This window comes from Zophobas morio, unplaced genomic scaffold (assembly GCF_036711695.1).
Source record: "Zophobas morio isolate AGI-343-1 ecotype UQ-CSIRO unplaced genomic scaffold, CSIRO_AGI_Zmor_V1 ptg000024l, whole genome shotgun sequence".
In the NCBI taxonomy this organism is placed as follows: Eukaryota; Metazoa; Arthropoda; class Insecta; order Coleoptera; family Tenebrionidae; genus Zophobas; species Zophobas morio.
In genome coordinates, this window is record NW_026972129.1 from 7,997,874 (window position 1) to 8,024,140 (window position 26,267).

The following is a 26,267-nucleotide window of genomic DNA, read 5'->3' on the forward strand; positions in this document are numbered from 1 at the left end:
TTAATCCATTTTATTTCCCGAGCGCAGTCCAACAATTACAATAGTTTTTCGAGGTTTCATTGCCAGTATGAAAAAATAGGTCTCCCATTTCCTTCCGTCCGTAATTTTATATGAACGCTAAGAATATCATAAAATGGTAACCAAAATTTGTCTGCCTATCCCCAACAATTTGATGACGTCAGTTCAAAATTTTGCATAGTAAATGCTATTTAAATTTTATAAAATTGCATGACCCTACACTTGTGGTTTATGAATCCATTTTGATTTTACTTATTATTATTATTATTATTATTATAACTTTTATTGTTTAATGTTTTTAATAGTAAATATGTTCTGTTGCGATACATCTTAATACCAAGCATTGGAAACTGGGGTTTGGCTCAATTGTAGAGCGTTCACTTTGCAAATTAAACACCCGCAGTTCCAGTCCCGGCACTTTTTTATTGATCAAACTAAGAACGGTTCACCGTTCACCCTATTTACCAGAAAATTTGAGAATACAGTAGGTACTGTTATCATTAGCATTATGCTGCATCTATTCAAATTGATATGTTCTTGCTAAAATGTTGATGATGTCATCACAAAATTTTGTTCTGTCTACGTAACCTTCAAGCAATTTTTACTTCCTGAGCGTAAGCTAAAATCGAGTTCATTGGACGACTAATTACTTTTATGTTTTCTCGACGTTTCATGACCATTAAGAGTACGAAAAAATAGGTCTCTCGTTTCCTTCCGTCTGTCTGAGCGGATTTTTATTAGTTAGATAATCTCAGAAACTAGTGGACCGATCGTTCTAAAATTTTATATGTATTGGGAATGTCGTGTAAATGGTAAAACGCTAATCAAAATTTGGCTGCTCATTCTTACCATTAACAGGAAATTAAAATTTAGGGTAATAAATATTATGGAAGTTTTATAAAATACGACACTCCTCCACATGTGATTCATGAATCCGTGTTGAGTTTTGACCTTAGACCTCCAGAATTTAGAAAAAAATCAAAATTGTATAACATTTTGCAATTTGACAATGAAATTGGAAAACCGAATGCTTTGAAATTTTGCAAACGTTTTAAGTTTATCGTAGGCATGATAAATCGTTAATCAAAATTTTTTCGTCAATGCTCCTTAAGAATTGATAACGTCATTTTATAATTTTGCCGAATAAATGTTTTTCAAATTTTGTAGAGCTACATAGTTCTGCAGATTTTTATCCCTTTGCATCCAGATTTTGAGGGAAAAAATCAAAATTATATAACCAGTATTTCACTATTAAACTTTGAGATTGAATGCTGTGCAATATTGCAAATATTTTAAGGTTATTGCAAACACGGTAAATCGTTAATCAAAGTTTCCCGTTATCTTACGGTTTTGCTGAATGTGTGTCCTTCAAATTTATAAGTGTTTTTAAAAAAAAAAAAACTGAGTGTGGTTAATTACTTGATTAATTAGTCCCCTCCTCTGTGTTGACGAGAGAAAATTAATCAAATTTCATTTTCTTTTAAACGCTGCTGCTTGTAATTTGAACGTGCTTTAAATATATTTCATAGTGTCGAAATTTAGGAGAAAGGGGGTGTTACTTGCTTCATTGGTGGTTCTTCACTTTAAAGAAGTGGGATTTGTGGAACTACACTTCAAGGGAGAGTTCTATCCAAATAAGCTTCGACCAATTTTTGTTGGTAGCTATTTTTCTTGGTTTTTAATGTAATTCGTAAATTCATCTTTTTGTTGCCTTCGCATCTGCAATGAAATATTTTTCTTCTTTTTTATATTATTAGTTAATTTAATAACATTTCATTTAATCTTCAGTAATCTTTATTCTTCTACTAATATAAAGGAAGTTCTCGAAAAATATATAAACATAAAAGTCACAATAGAATAATGATAACAGACGAGACGACAACATTATAGTTTCAGTTAAATATATGCAGATAACGAATGTCAGAGACTTTTTTTAGTACATTAGTTAACTTTATTTTTTTCAAAAAGTACACCTAAGTATGTTCAACTTAATTTGCATTAACAAAGTTCGTTGAAAATGATCTATGCAAGCTGTTCGCTTAAAATAATAATTTTAAACCATTTTAATTTAAAAACTCATGTACACTGCATAATTATATACCAGTACTGGCTAGCATCTACCATTCTCCTGCATTTTAAGTAAAAATCGAAAATATGGTTCTAGGGTACATTAGACACAATAATGTTTGAATGGTACAAAATTTGACCTCAATTTATTCATTCGTTGGAATGTGGATTTTTGCGATATCAACTTTATCACGCAAAGGTTGTAGAATTCAGAAAGTCCATTTGTATTTCATAACAAACCATATACAACCTTTCAAAACTTGAAGACTGTAACAAAATCAGTTTTCTTTGGAAAAAATTAGGGTAAACGAATATCGGTAATTTTTAGACAGGAAGTATTTTGTGTCGCTATTTTGACACTTCTAACGTATTTTCTTCTATGAGTTGTTAGTGTTCCACTAAGAATGCAAAACTTAACTGCTATCATTCTTACTTTGTTTGAATGTTTCAGACATTAGGTTCCTTTCTTTGTTGTTTGTAATATGTGGAATTCAGAATTAAAATTTTTGTGTAGTTTTTCTTTTGATTTAAATTCAATATTCAGCTAAATACTGGATAGATCAGTGTTTTCTTTTACTTAATAATTTACTAGCAAAAGTTACAATATTTATAAGCAATACCATAAAAATGTAGTTCCGCAAGTAGAGAATTTAATCACAGTGAAATGAACTTTTCCTTTTAAACGTTAAATAAATAACGTTGCCAACAGTCTAATTAAAGTTGCTGGATATGATACGATCACAAAATTCCTCTAGTTTTTAACAGTTATTATTGACCCAAATATTTTAATGTTTTTATAAATATCATAACAATTTAGTGGGTAAGTTGAAAAATTTAATTTATCGTTGATGCATGTAAAGGATTTATTAGGCTGGAAAAATAATAATCAACGTGGTTGGCACAGATATTGAAGTCGTCAATAAAATTAAAATTTATGTTGCGTGTTCGCGCATTGAATGCACAGGAAATATTTAAAAAATGAATTGGATTTTGACCCTTATACATAATCCACGTGTATAATTTTTGGATTCCGTCAAATATCAGTAGAACTGGTTGTAAATAGAAAAAGTCGTTAGTATTGAAATAACGTGCATAAGCAAATTATAAAGTAACAAAGAAAAATAAAATAAAAGAAAGTTGTCAAAAGCACGGTATAAGGGAGGAAAATTATCACCACGTACTGAAATAACTTGTATAAAGAAATTATGTATATCTAAATAAAAAAAAACTTAATTCAATGATAATACTAACAGTATACTTATTTAAAAGAACACTTCTTCCAGTTTGCAAAATGTATATATAACTTAAACCCACGATAAAATCGGTGCTTTTTGATATTGCCATCATTCTGATGGCTTATTTCCTTGATCGAGTCTTGAAATTTTTTATGAGGTCGATTGGAGTAGGAACGTAAATTATATTCATCTAACGCATGAAAGTTATTATATAATCAGTTTTTAATGTTAGATGCGCCTTGAATTTTTTCGACTCTTCCTTCCTGCCATACCTTAAAAGGAATTGCATCGTTCTTTATCTAAATGTCATTTAAGTGAGTACGTTTATTGAATTAATTACGTTCCTCCACACTTGCTTCTCCCTTTTGGGATTCAGGCATCTCCAGAGTCCAATTAAATCCATTTCCATTAGCAGCTGTGATGTTTTATTTGAGAAATAGCAATTGATCGTGCTCTTATTCCAGAACCGAACGAGAAAAAGTACGAGTGACGTTCTTTCAACAGTCGAAACCTCAAGAAGTCGACCTGCCGGATGAACCTGTTGTTTTTACGGATACAGACTTCATAATGGCGACTACGGTGGCTATGAATGATTCGAACCATGTAGTTTACAATAGAACAGAAAGGTGAGTTTTGATAACATTTTTTTCATTGATAGTGTGAGGGTGTGCAGAGCACTAGATCTAAGTACAAAAAAAAGATAGTAGGTAGTGATATTTATAAAAGTTACTTGATAGAATAACGGAAAAAACGTTTTTTATGTTTAGTTGCATTTTATTACATTTTTACGGTGATGCGATAATCGTGTTTAGCCTTGTATGTTTTGTTCGCTGGTAATTTTATTGGACTTCTTTTACCAGTGATTAAGTAGCCAATAACGTTAGCTTGGAGCTTTTGTTGACTTGATGTTGTTTCTGTAGCTAATAATAAAAACATTATTGTCCTCAATTTGTATGTTTACAGAAAAATAACACTCATTAAATTCTTTTCTGTAATATAATATTGTATACACTAGTGACAGAATTACAGCAATCTAACAGGGAGTGATTAAAAAAATTGTTCGTTGAATGCGGGTTAAGTGTCAGTCGTAGTTCCAGAGAAAGTACCTATGGAAGAGTGCAAGTCGTATGGGGAATTGATTTGTTACTCGTATCGCAAATTTTGTAATCGTGATCATTGTTTGGTAACTACTTTTTATGCAGTTTCACTTTTCAATAAACGTATTTTAATGTAATATAATGATGCTTAAACTGATTTAATCTCAGAGTCGTTATTGCGGTTTTTAACTCATTTTATTCCGCTTGTATGGATTAATTTATCCTGAAAAATTTAAAAACATCAATTTTTTTGTCAAACAAAAAATTTTTAACAAGCTGCTTAATAGTAATCTAATGGTGAAACTTAAACAAATCGTTATCGTGTGCATTTTGTCTTCGTCTGATTTTTGTTTAATCACACAATAATTATCATCAAACGTACAGTAGTTGTTTTTAAGAAATAAGTTGTAAACATCATCGTGTTGACTTCGGAGCTTTTAAAACTGTTTAGACAGGAATAAGTGCATCAAGTAGCTACACTTGTGTTTGTGGCGAAGCTAATGGAATTTAATTATAGAAGTTTTAATTAAACGTATCTCAACAATAAATTGATTGAAAATAACTTCTTGTTGTGCAGAATCGGAAGTTTTTTTTTTTAATTAGTTTCTAACAGTATTAGACGGGATTGTTATGCGTCCGGCTTTTTTAAGTGGGTGAGGTGATGCTGTGTAAAGGTGCGACTTTTAAAGCAATGCAACTGTCGAACAGTTATCTTTTTTTCTAATTTAGAATTATCTACCGTAAAAAGTGTGGGTCGTTGACATTTCTGCAACAGTTAAGTATAATGTCAGTAAAGCCTGGCATTTCGTTGATGGCCATTTATCCACTAGAATTCAGTATTAAGTGACATTTACAAAAATATAGCGGTTAAGTTGCAGCTTCTCGGGAAATGAAATCAATCTGTTGCTGCAGTCCATGTTTAATTTCTCAACCTAGACATGTAGGTCGTTTTTCTTCGATGCTCGTTGAAATGTTGTAATTTGTTCAATCTACGGTAAAGATCACTTATCTTGCCGAGTCCAAGCGGTAAATTAAAGAACATCGTCTGAACGAGTACCTGCATCACGAACTTGTAGGTTTTAATTTCGAGAGAGCCGTAAATTAGCGAAACTATTGCAGCCCCCGCAGTTTTCATTTAATCAGGATAGCCCTACCCTACTTAGGTTACTTAACTGGTTGAGCAAATGATGAGGTACATTTTGTTTGACGTCGTAGGAAGACAGCTTCGTTTCTAATTATTTTATTACATTACGAATATTCGAGTTAACAACTCCTTAGTAATAATAATAACACTACGTTCTTAGTATGCAATGTACATTATGACTTTATATAAGGGAACTACTAGAAAGAATGCTGTAAAAGTGTTAGTCCAGATAAAATTTATTTTCAATTTTTACCTATTTATTTAATTATAACCCTGAAGAACAAAAACTAAAGAGAAGTAGGAGTGACAATTTTTACAAGTTCGAAATAGTTAATGCGTAATTTCAGGTTCAACATAATTCTGAAAGCTTTATATCTCAAAATGGAAATGTAGTGGAAAAATTTAATCAAAACCATTCTGAATGTATTGAAGTTGAAACAAGCCACCTACTGCCAGCTACTCGTTACGAACTAGGAGACGGTAATTGCTTATTATATTTGTTCAATGTACAAAATGTCATTATGGATTATGATCTGATTAGAACAACGCAGCTTTCTTTAGGTATTGACCATGAGACAATATGATAAATATTCATTTGTTAAAGTTAACCACCGTGAGTGAACTAGAATTAATGAATCTAAAAATATTGGTACGTTTATAGTTTCGTGAGACTATGAAAAAAAAACTATATGCCACATGCACATATTTTCCGAATACTGGATAACATCTTGGCAGAATAAAAATCAATACATAATAAGATTTGTAGTTTTTCATAAATGTTTCAGTTAATATGAACAAATTTTGCTTGAAATTGGTAGAACTGTCACCCCCATCTTACTTCCTATTGTCAAAATTGGCATAGTTGACAGTGACATTCAATTGAAATCAAAATTTGTCATTGATTATCATTAAAATGCAGTAACCTTGACACCTTCAAAGTGCATGACATATCGCCAAGCGTTTGGATCAGGTTTGGCAATAGTAACACAAGAAGAATTTCTAAAACGTAGTTATTGCCAACTCAAACAGTATTTGATGATCACGTTGTCCATTAAAATGTCATTGGAAAGCAGACAGATGTAAAGGAGCTATGTTATTGTTATAATTAAACTATTAACACATAATATGGTGTTGTTTGTTCGCTTCTTTTTTACTGAAAACTACTCATTAGAATAGTTTCTTTGTTATTATTTGTCATAATATGACTTAGTTTGTGTTTTATTTGATTTTTACTAATCTTCCTCTTTGGAATTTATAGGTTTCTTAATAACTATTTTTTTTAGTTTTAATTAATGTTTGTGTTAAGTCCTCAACTTAAAACAACATTAAATATATTCTTATTAATATTTCTGTTTGTATGTAAACATACAAAATGTTTATTCACATCTCGACTTTTTCACATTTACTGTTGATTTTATGATAGACGGTGCTTAACGACGACAAGTTGATACTTGTCAGATATCTAGTTTGTGTGTTATTTTTAATAAACCTGTAGTTTGTTTACTTGGTAAAATTTCAATTTATCCTGGAATGCAAAATTATGTGATTAACATGAACGAGTTACGATGGAGTTTGACAAAGTTTTGTTTATGATCGCCATTAGTGTACAGAATAAAACATATTTCAATGTGTCGTTTCGTTTTGGAATTTCAGTGAGTATACGTGTAATCATTTTTGGAAATAATGTTCGACATGCATTAAATTAGCGACATTTAGTAAGGATTTGTTTTTTTTTTTTTTTTTTGTAATTGACCGGGTCACTTTTAAGCCTAAATTATGGCGACAGAAATTTCCATACAATGCGGTAAAAGTATAAAAATTATTTGTGTATTCAAGATTAAAGTGGACTTTCGCAGACTGTATTGCTTGTGGTACAGGAACTTCCGTTTACAAACATTTTAATTTGTTTATATTTCGAAGTATGTAATTACGAAAAAAATACATTGAAATAAACAAAAATAACTACTGAAATATATTATCCAATTCAAGCAGATTGCAGAACGCTGGTTAAAAATGCCATCTTTCAGCTTGTAAAAAATCGACCATAAATACTTTGCCGGAACCTAAGATTAGAAAATTAAGCAATTTGTATACTATAAAAATCTGTGGTACAATAACAGGTATTTTACGACTACCGTTCATGATTATGTTGGTTGGCGATTTCATTTTGATACATGGAGTTCTTACATGTGATTTAAATAATTATGAATTTTGTTCGTTCTTTATTTTACACCAAATTTTTCAAAGAAAAAGTTTATCTTTATTTAGTCCTCAATTATCGCAATAATAAAAGTATTCACGATTGAGTGTTTAATTTATGTGTGTGATTTAGCGAAATTTACTTTGTCTTTGTGCGAAGTTAAGTGGATTATTACAAAATTTAGACCCGGTTTACAGAAGCTCAATTAAATATTTGACTGCGATTAATTTTTTAAAGTACCACAGGACGCCAATCATGCGTCGCCAAACGCCTCATTAAATGCGTGATTAACTTAATCTCAGTTAAAATTTGGTATAAACTAGCCCTTAGTAAATTAATTTAAAAATTCTCTAACAAATTTGTCTTGTATTAAGAGAAGGCAGGGATTATAGTTTGGACTTGTCGCAGGGAAACTCCTCAGTGGTATTTTCTTTTCTTTTCATGATTTTCCATACACGCAGGGGTAGAAAATATATCGAAATGAGAATATTTATTTCGACTTTTATGAGTATATTTTGACAGCGTCACAGTTTCGGAGGGAGGTTTCTTTATGGAGTAATAAATCTTTCTTAGCGTATTTTTTATAGATTGTTCTAGACTCTAAACATTTTTTTGTAGTTTTATGACAAGAGAAATTGTTCGTACTATAGGAACACGACAAAATAATTCAGTGTGAACTTCCATTATTTTAAAGAATAGATGATATGGTCATAGTAATACTAATTGTTATCAAGACAATTTTTCACTGCAGTTACAGTTTTCGTTTCATTTTTTATAGTTTCTAACTTTTTTTCAAAGGTACCATGGGCACTTTTGAATATTTCCAAAAACTATTAGTTTCGTGAATTAAAAAAAAAAATGAAAAACTGTTGATATGTGGTCCTCTCTTCACTACGTGTTACCTACTTGATCAAATGAACAAAATGAGTAAATTATAAATTGCAAAAACGAAAATAACACTTTGACCTAGACTTCAACATCAAATACACGCGAGTAATTAATCAGATTTGAATCACCGGTCGATTCATGGTTAATGTTGTTAATGTTACAGTCACTATTTTCAACGTATCATCAATATGTTTCGTGTTTTTAGTCCTGGTATATTTAGCTATTTCGGGTCACGTAATGCAAATTGTGAATAGTTAATCTATCACTCAACATGCTATATTTTACTTTATCACAGCCATGTTTATAAATTAGATTGAAATCCTTTTTCCACTTGAATAATATTCTTTACACAATGAGTTAAATAAGATCTTTTTTTCCTTGTTAACTTGATTAGATTTTTTTGTGTAAAACTTTGTTTTGGAAATACTTTGTGTTTGTTTGAGAGCCCATTTTGAAAATTTTGGTTTTGGTTACTTGGATAACAAACAAAAAATAGTAACACATGCGAAATGACGTGACATAGGGTACGTGTAAATAAATAAATAAATGAATTAATGAAAGCTTATTAGTGTGTATTCAATTTTTGCAATGTTGATGTTAAAACGTAACTTTGGATTTTTCCCAAATTAAGCCATGTTATAGAGCTATTAATTCACAAATTTATTCTGTAAAACAGTCTGTGTGAACGTTAGTTTCGATATGAGTTCCAGAATTCAACATTATGTAATTCTGATGTACAATGTGATTATTCCACCAAGTATTTCTGCAAATTAAAATGTGCATCTCAAAATATACAAAAACTAAAATATCTTAATACGGAATATTTATATATCAAAAAGTTGTACTCGTAGTCTGGATCGATCGAACAGTTGAACGAGAGTGCCAAATCGGCCAAATGTAAAAAAAAACAGGGTGGCGCAATCCCGTCGCCACCAACCGGATGCATCGGTCTAGTTTTTCCCCCTCGGTATTCAGAAATTGACCAATGTACGTCAAAGCCGAATCTAGGTCTGACCGATTTAGTCAACTGACATTACTTTTATAAGTTTTACGTTTACCCGAATACATATTATAAGAAAATTTTCCCTACAGTACATGTTTTACAAATTTTGGTTGCAATTTTTGTATATCTTTTTATTTTACTTGTGAAACACCCTCCTGTATACTTTATGTATGACCACTTCAGACTAGAAACTTCAATCCCAGGTCGCTTTTTTTAACAGAAGACTGACACAATTTCTGAATAAGACTAGTATACTAATAATATAGTATGTTGAAAAACGTGGTACTTTTTAAAAAATTAGCTATAAACTAGGACTATTAATGAACTATTTCTTCTTTTTTTTAACAATATTATATTAATTTCATATAAATTATTATAGTCATTACTCATTACTGTCTGCTGTCCGCCGTCTGTATCGATTTTTATTATATAAATAATCTCCGAATTTACCAGATTAATGTTGTCAAATTTTGTATGTGTGTTAGGAATATCGTGTAGACTGTAGATGGTAAAACGCTAATCAAAATTTGTATGATCATCTTCATCCACACTGTAATGACGTCATCTTAAAATTTTGCTCAGTAAACGCCATTTCTGTTTTATACAATAATAAATTCCTCTATTTACTCTTTAAACCTTCTTTAGTTACATAATACGTAGCTACGTAAACCTAGCTCATAGATCTGTGTAGGGGCGCGCTCTGTTTTGCGGTTCCATCCCCGACGGAGTTTCCAATGTTTTTTATTGATTAAATCAAGAACGGTACACCCCAATTTTATCATTAGTATTAAACTGCAGATTCTAATGCAAAACCTCATTAGAAACACAGGCACAGCGTTGTATTTTATCAATGCATTTGGTTACTTCATGCATTCGATGCAAAGGCAGTGGCGGAGTATGGGTAATTAAAATATGATAATGCTGTCGTCTATATTGTTTTTTTTTTCTAAACGACTGGATATATTTGTTTGTACTTCAGGGGTAAAGCAAGTTCTGTATAATTACATATGGCACATTTTCTTAATTTGTTACAATTCCTTTCGGGGCATCTACTTTGGGAGAATACAATATAATACTTTGTCTACGACCAGTGAATATTGCATTCATTACGTGTTTGTCTATTCTTAGAAAACGCCTAATAAAATAATCATCCGGTGCTGATTGGTCATGGTTGTAACATCCAAATGTTCCGCTTGTTATAAATAACTTAATATTTTCCGATGTCTCCCTTTTTTTTAAATTGTATTTGGAATGGCAAATAAGGATATTGAGTTATTTTGTTAATATCCTGTCTGGTTTCCCAGCAATATTTCGGATTTAAAAAAGCTATTGAATCTAAGTCGACATTTATTGTGGTCCCAACTTTGGACTTTCAGTCGATTATCATACAAATGATTGCTTCCTCTTGTTGTATAGCTTTGACTTCCTTTGAAAGCTGGAGTTAAGGGTGATGAATACCCGCATTGTCCAGGATAATGAGAAGTGTGTTTACCAAGTTTGATGAATGCTGGCCGAAATAAAGGAACAATTATTAAAAAAGCCTTTAGTTTTTGTTCGAAGTAATTGCAGCAGTGACGTAATTTTCTACATTCACTGGCGCAGGCTCGGAAATAACGTGCACCAGGAGTTTCCACGATCGATGGCCGGGTGCCCCGATGACTCCAGTTGTCTGTGGTTATGGTGTAGCGGAGGTGATGTGGTGGTTGATGTGTTAAAATGTGACTCTCCTAAAGCCACTAATTAAATCATTACTGTAAAAGCGGGCTCTAAAACAAACACATTTCTGCGTATTTCAACATATCTACCATCGTATTGTCGTAGGGATATCGGTGATATCGAGGTCAATAGTGTGAGGCGGGGTTGGTTTGTGATAAGTAGGTTAATTGAAGTAACCTATTTTTTTAATCAAAGCCACTTGTATTTCTGTGCGGTTGTAAAATCGAAATTGGAGTCTGGAGTGCTTTAAATTCCGACGTCCTTTCATGTGCTTGGCACTTTGCCATTGCTTACCATTCGAAATTCTTGCTTACAATTATTTAGCACTTTTGTTTTCGTATGTGTGCCTTTGTAAAAATTTAATACGATAATGTAAAATTATTAACATCTTAAATGAACTCCTGTGAGATTAAGGTCAGTATAAAAATAATTTTTTGACAACATATGAAGATGTTTTGAGAAGCGAAGAATTTGTGTACTTGATAATTTTTTCTCAATCGTTTAGCAACACATGGAGAGAAAACATGTTACCGATTGTAGCTGCAGAGGTCATCTTCGTTACATCATTTCTATTTTTACCACAGTAAATACATAAAAATGTTATGTATACACGACACATCTGCATTAATGTTTTCACTTAGCGAAGCGCTTAAATTGAGAAGCGGAGTTTCGATTTGGCGACCGATTCTACGCATAAGTTGGCTAAACTTTCGTGAGTCGCATTAAAAAAAGTGTACTGCAATTGACCGATATTTTTTCTTTCACTGTTCAATTTGCGCAACGTACCACCGTGTCAAATGAAAAGTACTTTTCCTTCAGCACCATTAGCGTCGGACAACACGTTTATCACGTTTCCCAAGTGCCATTAACGGTTTAACCGGAATCGAGCAGTTTTGAATTCACAGCATTCCAGGAAGAGATCCGGTTGACATTCCGGAAGACATAAATAGTTCTTGTAGTTCCTTTCAGCAACTTCTTCAGAGTAAGACATTTTTGTTACGTCAACGTTTCCCATGCCGGTCGTCCTAAATTTAGCTAGCAGTGCTGAACGTGCGCCAATGCGATACGCCCATGGCTCTGTATGCTCCACATCGGCATCGGTCAAAATTCAGTTTGTGCCGGATTAGTCATTCGGAGGTGTGTTTGCTCTTTAGATTGCAGTATTTTTAAAAAATGCAGTGGAGGTGTACCGACGAAGAGAGATATTACGATTGAGACACACATGAGTTTTAAGTTTAAATGTGAATTTTAGTGTTTTACTTTTAACTTTGCAAGCCTTTAGCGAAAGAGATCTCACAACAGAACGCTATAATTGAATATTTGAAGGCAGCTGTATCCGAATGTATAGCAACTAGTCAGATGTTTACAAGTGGTACCTTTTGATTTAGTTTGAAGGCCAAATTTTCAACTAGCCAAAACAGACCATCGATGTCATCGATTGTCTTGACAAAAATCGGTTTGATAGCAAGTCACTTTGTCTCTCACGTTATTGTTTTTAGATATAGCACCGGTACTGTAAATTTGTGATTAATTTAAGAAGTACTTCGCTGTTTTCATCTCTCTCAATAACAATAATTTCTACGCACAGGATACGTCAATAATAATATTTAGTATCTAAAATTAAGTGAGAAAGGGACCACCATACAATATTAACATTTTTTTATTAAAATAATAACAAATTTTTTGTATTAAATTAAAGTGTAGTATGTGAGACTTGTGATAATAAAACGACCGTGACTGTACTTTAAATTATTAATAAAGTGACCTAAGTTTGAACTGTGATATGTTGAACCTTGTTGGGACCCCAGTTTTAAATTAATTAAGGCATGGTTAAATTTTTTACGAATTAGTAGGTATATCATGCCCAGTATGACGACACATGGTGGAGTTCTATATTATGTGGTCAAGGTGCCTAAAGATCAAGAAGAATTGAGGTATGTTTTTTGGTATGTAATTTAAATGAATTCTTATCTTGAAATGAAATTTCAATACCATACTTTTTAATGCTCGCTTTTCAACGTTATGGTTTCAACAACCACGCACAATGTTCAACAATGGGCTTTGAAGTAGCTGCAATTACGATATTTTAATTAAGTCAGGAAAAAACGTGACGCCATCGAATTAGCAACAAGTATTGCCAATGCCAAGGCTATTTTAAATTGGCCACATTTAAAGTTATATAATTTTAAACTGTAAATGACAAACTGAATTGGCAAGTGTTTAGCGCCCAAATAGATTAATTGTTGAAATTGTTCCAGTCAGTTACTTTTCAGAACATTTGGTGTAAGATCATACAAAAATCCATGATTGTTCATTGTTGTAGCTAAATGTTTAAAAAATTCGTTGGTTTTATGAAATGGAGTTGAGGGTTTTTAAATTTGTAATATAGAAATGATTGATGATTGTGTCGATAAGAACTAACATTGCACTTCAGTTAATTAGAGGACAATTGATTATTATGCTTTGAGTTAATGAATCGTACATATGAAAAGAAATTATTTTCGTATTATGTTATATTACCATTTTATAGTAGTACTATTAATAAATATGACCTATTTATTTTACTAAACTAACGTTCATAAATTTTGTTGAATGTTCACATGTAATGTACGGAGTGATCATATTGATTTTCTAAAATTAACAATTTAGAACAGGTTTCTAGGAAGCCAATATCATCACGAAGTTGATCGATTAAAAAATTGCATTTCATGCCAGTTCTACATACACTAACAATGATAATACTGATAATATTACAAAATACTGGGTTTCCAAAATACTTTAAATCAAAATATATGTACATTTTTCAGCAAAGACGTAAATAGGTAAAACACGTAAATAAAGAAGTGAATAACAAATAAGCGACAAGGAAATTCATTAGGTATATAAAAAAAAAAAACAGTTTAAATTCGATTGGTACCCATAAAAACACAAAGTTAGGAAAATATGTACAGAGTGACAAGATTGGAAAAATCTATGCCGTCATATATTCAAATAAGTATGCAGGTATTTATTACATCAAAATATATTTTCAGATTTTGTTCCTGATTGTTGTCACACAAATAAGTAGTCAGCCATATACAACTAGTGTAGGAAGAACATTAACATAATCCGTTTACAACATAATTGTATTATTTAAAAATAAAGTTGATATAAGTGGAATAAAATATAAGTATAAAAGATTAAAATATAGTACATATGTATTTTACTTCTACTTTATTACGCCAAATTTCTTTCAAATTGTAGAATATGCAGTCTGAGTGAAATTTCAAAAATTAAGCTCGAAACAGATGCATTTTATTGCAGTAAAAATTGACAAGAACGAAACTAAATCATTGCAAGTAGAGAAATACGAGACACTAATATAATTTCTAAAAATTTCCAAGAAAGTAGTACTTTAATTAAAAAAAAATTGGTCCAAATTTATAAAACTCTTTTTCTACTCTCTCATAGTAATCCATGAATTACGAACTGTCTAGCCTCATAGTAAAACCATAGTTACACCCACTGGCATGTAATGAATGAACAGGCATGTAATATATATATATATTACGTGCCTGTTTGGGTAGTTTCCATAGCAATTATAAATATTTGCTTTCCCAAAAAAAATTCTTCTGAAAGTGATTCTTCAGTATAGATCGTAGAAAAAGTATATGACACAACTCTGGTGGTAAGCTAATTACGAACTCATTACATCACTCGCTCGCTACGCTCGCTCGTGTGTAAACTTCGTTCGTAATTAGCTTCTTACCACCCTCGATATGTAATATACTATTGTTTACATGCACTAGTACAGACATGCGATTAAGTTCAAGCCTTTCGGTAAGAGGACTTACATATATTGTTAGACCGTTGTGCTTGCGCAGACCGGGAACCACATATGTACCTGCGTTCAGTCATCGGCATAGTTGTGGGTGTGGGTCTCCAAGTCGGTTACCGTACGCTAAAGACCCTTCATATTTGGGCATTTAGTACTGCCGCATTGGCCAAGTTTAGGCATGCTTTATTTGGTTCAACGTATAGTAATGCACATTCCACGGTTTTATGACACTATACCCCTTGCCTACACCAATAAGTAACGTATTACCTTATGTATCTGCAGAACACTCACTGCTTGTATAATGTTCTGAGATTTTATATCGAAAGTACATACAGGGTGTCCCAGAATTCGCGCCATTCCCGTGAATGACATGTTCCCTGTCCCGAACTGTGCCGTAATTCGCAAAAAGAATTGTCCAGGCTTTAACCGTGTGAGAACTGTTAGGCGATTAAGTTGACCAATAGAGAGGCTGCTTTTATATCCGAACGTTTCTATGTTCAAAGTTACCTATGCCAAGAACAAAAAATCCGGTAATACTAAAGTTGAATGAATTTTTGCCGAATCCCCCTCCGTCAACAAAAGGAAACAGAAGTGTGGTTATAAATTTAATCATTTTGACAATTGTTTGTCATAAACTGTCACGAAGTTCATCACTGACCTGAACAGACGCTTCTGCCCCCAAAGATGACTGATTAATGTACACAGAGACGTCAAGGTTTACTTTAAGGCAATTAGCATGGGACAGAAATTATTTCTGCTGCCATTCTAGTTAAATTGTGTTTAACTGAGCTGTACATGTCATAAGAGAAGCTGTTTCATTTCATCGTAGGCAAATAATACATTTATTACCATTCTACATAGTGTAGATACCGAAGAGCAGGTATTAGAAGTCATTTTCTTAGAGCCCCGTGAATAATGTGTTGTTCTTTTTAACGAAAAGTAGTGCATTTTCAGAATTCACTATGCATCATATCCCTGATATTAAGTTTATCGTTATTTCTAAAAAAGAGTACCACATGTTCATTCAAAGAACGTTATTAAGTGTACTAAAACATAAATATCGCTTTTGATTAATCGGTGCTTATGATTTTCAATAAACAGTATCAAATTTTACCGAACAGCTTTGTTGCTGATACCTAATCTAATAAGCAACGAAAAAAGAGACGAGACTCCACTTCTCTAGTGTATTGAAATCATAGGTATCTGCTGTGGTGCATGATCGATCTTGAGCATCCATTCATTTGTGCCACTTGTTCTTCACCGTCTACGCGTATAATCCGTGTAGCCCCAGGAAGGCCTTTCCGAATAGGCTAAAAAGATCCATCTTCTTTTGCTGGATGCAACAAACGACGAAACACATGCTGGTCAAGGAGCCGATGGTTGGGGAAAAGACCTGTACATTCGCGCACAGCAGTGGCTGCAGAGCGTTTACATTCTCCATAAATTAACATCATTTCCAAATATTCTTTATACTAGTATGAATAAGACATCAGTGACTTAGTGGTATTGGTACTGATTTGTTTATAGTTTGTATTGTCCTTAAATAAAAAAAAATGCAACTAAACAATTTTTGTCACATTTTTTATTCGGATCTTTTCAATCTCTAGAAAGTACTCACAACTTTAAAGAAACTGTTTTTAATCATCATGTGCAACATCAATATTATTCTTGAATAAGTCTCCGTTTTCAGTATCTCCCCCACATGATTGACACCACAGCAGATACCTATGATTTCAATATACCAGAGAAGTGGAGTCTCGTCTCTTTTTTCGTTGCTTAGATTAGGTATCAGCAACAAAGCTGTTCGGTAAAAATTGATACTGTTTATTGAAAATCATAAGCACCGATTAATCAAAAGCGATATTTATGTTTTAGTACACTTAATAACGTTCTTTGAATGAACATGTGGTACTCTTTTTTAGAAATAACGATAAACTTAATATCAGGGATATGATGCATAGTGAATTCTGAAAATGCACTACTTTTCGTTAAAAAGAACAACACATTATTCACGGGGCTCTAAGAAAATGACTTCTAATACCTGCTCTTCGGTATCTACACTATGTCGAATAGTAATAAATGTATTATTTGCCTGCGATGAAATGAAACAGCTTCTTTTATGACATGTACAGCCCAGTTAAACACAATTTAACTAGAATGGCAGCAGAAATAACTTCTGTCCCATGCTACTTGCCTTAAAGTAAACCTTGACGTCTCTGTGTACATTAATCAGTCATCTTTGGGGGCAGAAGCGTCTGTTCAGGTCAGTGATGAACTTCGTGACAGTTTATGACAAACAATTGTCAAAATGATTAAATTTATAACCACACTTCTGTTTCCTTTTGTTGACGGAGGGGGATTCGGAAAAAATTCATTCAACTTTAGTATTACCGGATTTTTTGTTCTTGGCATAGGTAACTTTGAACATAGAAACGTTCGGATATAAAAGCAGCCTCTCTATTGGTCAACTTAATCGCCTTCCAGTTCTCACACGGTTAAAGCCTGGACAATTCTTTTTGCGAATTACGGCACAGTTCGGGACAGGGAACATGTCATTCACGGGAATGGCGCGAATTCTGGGACACCTGTATAAAAAAGGAAATAAAACTGTTATATGGTCTTGTTTGTGCACAAAGTAAAAAACTGCAAACCAACAGTGCGATGTAGCTTTAAGTTTATCCTGATCTCATGGATATTTCTGTCTGTTTTTCTCACTGAGAGATACATTTAAACAAATAAGTCAACACTAAACAGAACATTTTTAAAATTACTTTCCGCTGTACCCACTTAAAAATTTTGATATGTATTTGCAGAAATGTAATATAATTTTGTTACAGACTTCACAGATACTCATATTTAGATAATCATTTTACGATTGCTCAAATGTGTTTTGGAACAAAAGGAATCAAACTGTGCACTAAAGTGTTATTTTTACTTCCCGAGCGTAAGCAAAGGAAGTATTGTAATCGAGTCCGTCGGCCGACTCTCTACTTTTACGTTTTCTCGATCTTTCATGACCCCTAGAAGACGAAGAAATAGGTCTCCCATTTCCGTCTGTCTGTCCGTCTGTCCGTCCGTCTGTCCGTCCGTCTGCCGTCCCGGATTTTTATTAGACAAATAATCTCCGAAAGTACTCGACCGATTGTTGTGAAATTTTGTACTTATATTAAGAATATCATGTAGATGGTAAAACGCTAACCAAAATTTGTCTAATCATCCCCACCACTAATGCGATGACGTCACTTCAAAATTGTACATAGTAAATGGGTTTTCAATTGTATAAAATAACATAGTCCTACACATGTAGTTTACAACTCTGAATCGACTTTTCACCCGAAACGTCCAGATTTTTGGAAAAAAAATCAAAATTATAAAACAACATTTTGAAATTTAATTTTTAATCTGCTAACCAGAATGCTTTGAAATGTTGCAGATGTTTTAAGGCTATAAAGAGCATCATAAATCTTTAGTCAAAAAATATTTGCTTATCCCCTCCAAAAACTTGATGACGTCAGCTCAAAAGTTTGTGGAATAAATCATATCTAAAATGTACAAAATATGATGAGTCTGTACTTGTGATCTATCACTCCATTCATATTTTTTGGATTTGCATATACAGGGTGACTCAAAAAAATTAATGAATGCGTAAATATATTTTATTGATTTAATCAGGAACTACAAAACCGAATGCTCTGAAATCTTGCAGATGTTTTAAGGTCATAAAGAGCATAATAAATGTTTAGTCAAAATATATTTGCTTATCCCCTCCAAAAACTTGATGACGTCAGCTCGAAAGTTTGCCGAATAAATCATATCTAAAATGTACAAAATATGATGAGTCTGTACTTGTCATTTATCACTCCATTCATATTTTTTGGATTTGCATATACAGAGTGACTCAAAAAAATTAATGAATGCGTAAATATATTTTATTGATTTAATCAGGAACTACAAAACGGAATGCTCTGACATCTTGCACATGTTTTAAGGTTATAAAGAGCATAATAAATGTTTAGTCAAAATATATTTGCTTATCCCCTCCAAAAACTTGATGACGTCAGCTCGAAAATTTGCCGAATAAATCATATCTAAAATGTACAAAATATGATCAGTCTGTACTTGTGATCTATCACTCCATTCATATTTTTTGGATTTGCATATACAGGGTGATTCAAGAAAATAAATGAAAGCGTAAATTTATTTTACTGATTTACTCAGGAACTACAAAACCGAATGCTTCGAAATCTTGAAGATATTTTAAAATTATCATAAGCATCGTAAATTTTTGATCAAAATGTATTTGGTCGTCCCCCCCTAAAAAATTTATAACGTCACCACAAAATTTTGCTGAATAAATCCTATCTAAAATGTACAAAATATGGTGAGTCTCTTCTTGTGATTTATCATTCCATTCAAATTTTTTCGATTTGCATATACAGGGTGACTCAAAAAAATTAATGAATGCGTAAATTTATTTTATTGATTTAATCAGGAATTACAAAACCGAATGCTTTGAAATCTTGGGAATATTTTAAAGTTATTATAAGCATGGTAAACTTTTGTTCAAAATGTATTTGTTCATCCCTCCTAAAAAAATTGATGACGTCACCCTTAAATTTTGCTGAATAAATCCTATCTAAAATGCAAAAAATATGATGAGTTTGTACTTGTGATTTATCATTCCGTTCATATTTTTTAGATTTTCTTAAGAGGTGGTTCAAAAAAATTAATGAAGTCAATTTATTTTATTGATTAAATTAAAGGCAACACTTATTATTAGTATTACACCCCAACCAACCCAATTTGGTAGACACAAAATTTGTTAAAGGAAAAACTCGGTTGAAACATAAGGGTAGCACGCTTATTTACATCGACTTTAACATTACAGACCTGCATTTGTTTTATGCGCTCACTTGGTTCCGCGAATGTGAAATAGACATGTTTATAATCAACCAATTGTGAATTTCACCGTCAAGAATTAAAATAAAACCCAATGTTTTATATAATAAGCGGAAGTCGAAGCAATAAAACCGATGGTCGTTTTGTTTACAGTTTCTCTGTTTGACTCTCACGTATGCTGTTACGCTTGTCATCTTAAATTAAGAATGTTTATACATAAACGATTTTCAGTTGCCTTTCATATTACTAGACAGCAGATTTTTGTCGGGCTACGTCACGATTATAGGTGGGGACGCGCTGGATCGCCGGGACTCAGTAGCGGGTGATAGATAATCACTGAATTTAATCAGTACTAATTCCATAAATATAATTAACGATTTATTAATCAAACGGCTAAGTAAATGAGAACGGGAATTAACAGCAGAGTGCAACGAAACAGCGTTATTCTAATCTCAAATAAACGAAGTGCAGTCCACAACCGCAATGAATTCGCATCCCGTACGAGCCGTACCGAGTTTGGCCTTGCCTAGCCGACAGAAATCCGCTCTCTAGATATTACACACCGGCGCCGTATACGTGAGTAAATTGTTTCGTTATTTTATTGATTATAAGAAATCAATATTCAAAACGACCCAATTCATTTTCCCGAAAATTTGGGAATACAATAATTTTATTCTTAGTATTACACTACATCTATCCCAACTGATATACGTGTCCTTGCAAAAATGTTGATGACGTCATCGCAATTTTTTTTAAATTGCCACTACAAAAATGTAATGAGAAAAAAATACAATAGGCATGCAGTCGTCAAGTTTCCGACAGCGAGGGAAGTACTGTCTAAACTCTTTAGACCAATTTTTTAATTTATAAATAAATGTGGGTAAAAATAATTAACTAAACTTTAACACGACAATACAAAATTATTTTATTCAAGCTGTATAAACTGTCTTTGATGCTTCATCTTCTGAAATTATTCAACCCGTTTATTAAAATTAAAATAAGACAAAGGTAATTGATAGGGTGGCGCGTTGTCAAAATTACGAAAAACAGCAACTTGAGACCTCTTGTTATAAATATGATTACATAAAAAGATTAGGGACAGTATATTATTTACTGTAAGTGTTCTTGATTGTTTAATTATAAGATTCTCCTTCCTTTTGTAATGGTTTATTAGGTTTTCACGAAAACATAATAATTGTGTTAATTGCGAATTTATTGTTGTTATTAGTTAATAAGTCTTCAAAAATGGGAGTGCCGCTCAGTAAGACGGGAACTGCTTGGATCAATGTTAAGTATAGAAACTCATTCGGCAAAGTAAATTAATTGTCTTAATTCTACGATTTAATTACTTTCCGAGCGTATGCTAAGGAAGTATTGTAATCGAGTCCATCGTGCGACTGATTGCTTTCATATTTTCTGGATGGGTCATGACCCCTAGAGTATGAAAAATGGATCTCCCGTTCCATACATCCGTCACGATTTTTGTTAGACATATAATTTCCGAAACTACTGGACCGATTGTTGTCAAATTTTATATGTGTATTATGAATATCATGCAGATGGTAAAATGCTAACCAAACTTTGTTGACACCGATAATGTGATAACGTCACCTCAAAATTGTACACAGTAAATGCGTGTTAAATTGTATAAAATAAGTCTACTAAACGTGTAGTTTATGAACCCGTGTTGTTTTTACCCGCGACTTCAAGTTTTTTGGAAAACAAAATCAAAACTGAATGCTTTGAAATCTTGGAAATTATGGTAAATATAATAGTAATTTTTTAATAAAAATGTATCTGTTTATCTCTCCAAAAATTGATGACGTCTGAAAATTTTCCCGTAGAAAGTCGAGTAAATCCCATCTTAAATGTGCAAAATGATTTATCCATTGCATTAATATTTTTTAGATTTGCATATACAGGTGACTCAAAAAAATGTATCTATGAGTCAATTTATTTTATTGAATAAATCAGGAACTCTTAAACCGAATGCTTTGATATTTTGCAGACGGTTTAAAGTTATTGTAAGCATGGTAAATTGTTAATCAAAATATATCTGTTTATTCCTCCTAAAAAATTGACGTCATCGCAAAATTTTGTAAAGGAAAACCTGATTTAAAACACCCGCGAAGAACATTTCTTTACATTTACTTCAACATTACATTCAGATCTTTATTTCAATTTATTATAGAGATATAAGTGTATATTTTATAAAATAAAATTCGCAACATCAAATTTTATAGTTTTTCGAAAACGCTGGTATGAAATACCTTCGACTTTTTTTTGACATCTTTGGTTTATAATGTACGACAGTACGTTATTTAAGCTTTTTTGACAATATGTACTATCCGGTGATAGCTACAAATAGTTTAAATAGTCTAGGCTAATGAACGATTGTTCATTTTGATATCGACACACGAACCTATCAAATATTAGGTATGGAAAGACATCGTTACTTTCAAATATGTGTACATATAATATGTATGTAAGTGTACCAAGTTGAGGAGCGAGAAGAGTTCAAAAGTTGATGTAAAATCAATGCGCAGGAAATTAAAATCGCTCTACGATAGTGTACGGAAGAAATTTACTTAAAAATTTAATAATGCCTGGGTTTAAACACAAATTAATATGAGTCATAAAAATTTTGAAATACTGATAGTTGCTTTAAGTTGATGGCAACATTAATTCCACATGGTGAAACTCAGCATTAGTTAGTTACTTACTGAAGAACCGGGTACTGTTTTTGTAACGGAAAGAAACATAATTATAAGATAACGTTATGTTGCTTCTATCAGAAAATTAGTGCTTTATTGACTGAACACATTAGAGATATTAAATATAATTTGTTGGAGCCTCGAGGTTGGGAAGAGATCATTGTATACGAAATCGTTAGTGGCTCATGTTTATTATTTCTGATCGCTAAGTAGTTGCCACGCACTTGAACTTTTGTAGTCATAAGCACATGTAAATTTGTTAATTTTATTGTAGCAAGTATGTGTTAAAATAGTAAATACAACCATAGAATCGAAAGTGTTTTTTTGGACCACGATCTACATTTACAAATTTATGTTAATAAGTACTAAAATTTGCTAGATAAATTTAAAAAAAGTGAGATAGTGAGTGATATTTTCAACACTGCTGCACATATGGGTATACGATAGATAGTATAAATTTGCAACACACAAATATTACGTAAATCATAACATTGTATGTATATGTTGAAAATAAAGTATAATTCAGTGGATGGTGTGGGCCAGATAGGAAAGTCGTAAAACGTACGCCAATGAACATTTGGAACATCTTGTTTACAACGTAAGGTAAAAACATACGAGAGAAATCTAGAAATATCGTTTGAACATAATGCTAGCTGTGTTTTTTGTCTGCATAAAAAGTCTTCCAAAATTGGATTGTATCTGCTTAAATTTGTTGTATAGTTAGCATTATTTCTTTTCATTAGTGAGGTCAAAACTGGACTATATTGCCTTAGTTTGGTCACCTATATATCAGGTACATATTCAGCACTTAGAATCGGTGCAAACGACATTTTTAAAATTTCTCTCATATCGAATTGATGGTGTCTATCCTGTTCGAGGTATAGATCAGTCCCTTTTATTATCTAGGTTCGACTTCTTGTCTCTTGCATCATGTAGAAGGATTATCGCATTAAAGTTTCTGTTCAGTTTGGTCAATAACAATATCGATTGTAATTACTTACTTAGTAAGCTGAACTTCCTTGTACCAAGAAGTAACTCAAGGCAATTCCTCATGTTTTATTGTCAAAGGAAGAGAACTAATGCGTCAGTTAAATCGCCAATTAACTTCATGTGCGAATTATATAACAAAATGATTTTTTGATGATAGCTGTGATCTACATGCTGATTCATCTCACAAAATACGAAAGTGTTTGTTGGAGTGTTCGTTAGAATAGTGTTGGAATTTTTAGTTTTGTTTGATGCCTTGTGCGAATGATTGTTTTGTTTAACTTAATTTTGTAGTTTTAGGGTATATTTTGCTGTTTCCCTGTAACTGGGTGTATTACCTGTTGGGAATAAATATATATTATTATTATTATTATTATTAAGATATATGTATTTACTAACTATGAAACAAAAGTTTTTGGATTTTTACTACTACTAAGTAGATCGATTGTTGTAAAATTTTATATGTACAGCCTGTTATTGAAAGGTACGTAAAAAATAAAATCGGCAATTGGTCTCGAAGTATAGGTGCTAAAAGTTAAAAAAAGTTCAGGTAAAAGTGTTCTCCTTTTAGAGATAAAAATTATTAAAATTTATGTCCAAATTCGTTCTACGAATTAAATGTTAATTCAATTTTATAAAATAAGATACTGTTGCACTTGAAGTTTATGAATCCGTTGGGTTTTTATCCTAGAGATCCACATTTTTGGAAAAAAAATCAAAATTGAATGACAACATTTTACAATTTAACTTTGAAATTTCACAACCGATTGTTCTGAAATCTTGCAAACATTTTAAGGTGTTCTTAGGCATAGTAAATAGTTAATCAAAATTTATCCCTTTTAACCGCCCCCAAAAAATAACGACATCATCTTAAAATTTTGCCGAATAAATATTACCTAACTAAATTATATCAGATCTCCTGCATGTGTAATTAAATCTGTGTTGAGGTATTACCCTAGACATGCAGACCTAATGTTCTGAAATTTTGCAAACATGTTAAGTTGTCGTAAGCATGGTGAATCCGTAATCAAAATTTATGCCCCCCCCCCCCCCCCAAAATTGATGACGTCATCTCAAAATTTAATGACACAAAACATGAATTAGGAAATTGAGTTTTTTTTTATCAAATCAAGAACAGCTTACTCTATTTTCACGAAAATGTGTGTAGACAGTCTAGTTATTAGTTGTATTACACTGCGTCATCATAAAATTTTGTTACAGAAAAACTCACTTGACACATACACATAGCATACTTCTTTACCTGGTCAGCAGTCCACACATATTTTTATTTTAACTTATAATATAAAGAAATTATTAAGACGTGAAATTTGCAAAATTAAATTTCGTAATTTTTCGAAGAAGCCGTATTTGTTTGATTGTACTCTATAGGCGAGGGAACTTATATCGAGATACCCCTTGGAGATTTTTTTTTTTAATTTTGTAATATTAAAGACGATCAAATTAAGTTAACCTGTTGCTTATAACTTCAAGTAGCTTTTGACAAGTGGTTTTTGAAGTGCATGACATTATTTCCATTTAGTTCTCCAGATTTTACAATTTTGACGAATAAATGTTCTCTAAATTTTGTAAAAGTAATACCTGCATGTGTGATTTATGAATCCGTGTTGGGTTTTTACTCTTGGCACTAAATACCTCCATTTGGACAATTTCATTCAAATTAATGCATCAAACGGTAATAAAGTATTCTTACCAATTTCTAACATATTACTAGTTATAATAATTGTGTATTTCATTTTTAAATAATATTTCTGTATTTACGATGCATAATAAAATAATGCAGCTTTTGATGCTGATTGGTTGAAAAAATTTCCACTTATTAATCTGCTTGGTTAGTAAAGAAAAAAAAATTTCGAGCAAAATCAGTAAGAGGACAGAATTTAGTACGGTTACCACAGCAATTCTTACTAACCAAGCGAGATTAATAAGTGGAAATTTTTTCGGCCAATCAAAATCAAAAGCTGCATCTTTTTATTATGCATCGTAAGTACAGAAATATTATTTATGTTTTGATGAAAATTTTTAAAAATTGACATGAAATTTGTACTACAGACTTGTTATTTATTTACCTGTATGTATTTGCAATTTTTATTTAATAAAATGTGTATTTTGTAGAAATATGTATTACTTACTTAACCAAGTAAATATATTGTTATTTGACCATTGTACAACGAAATATATCATCAAATTTAAATATAAAATTGACGTAGTGACCTAATGACAGATATCTACATTTGCAGTGCCCTTAGAGGAAAATGACACGATTGAGTTAGTCGAATGTGTTGTATTACTTTTTAATACTATAGCATTAATTTTATCATTATTCGTAAAGTACGTAAATTGAAATAAGCGGCAATATTTTCTCCCTTGATTGTTTTGTAACAAAAGGAACAGTTGGAAAGATTCAAAGATGTTTTCAAGCATTCACCATTTTTCTGTAAAAAAAATCGCCTTTAATAGTTAT

At 32.0% G+C, this 26,267-nt stretch overlaps 1 protein-coding gene across 1 annotated transcript in view; it reads left to right on the forward strand.

Moving 5' to 3' along the window:
• LOC135135658 (uncharacterized protein) overlaps positions 1-26,267 on the forward strand; it is a 74,782-nt gene that overhangs the window by 46,257 nt on the left and 2,258 nt on the right. The window contains exon 4 of the mRNA XM_064064784.1: positions 3,785-3,946. Coding sequence (XP_063920854.1) covers positions 3,785-3,946 — 162 coding nt within the window. The remainder of the gene's footprint in view (positions 1-3,784; positions 3,947-26,267) is intronic.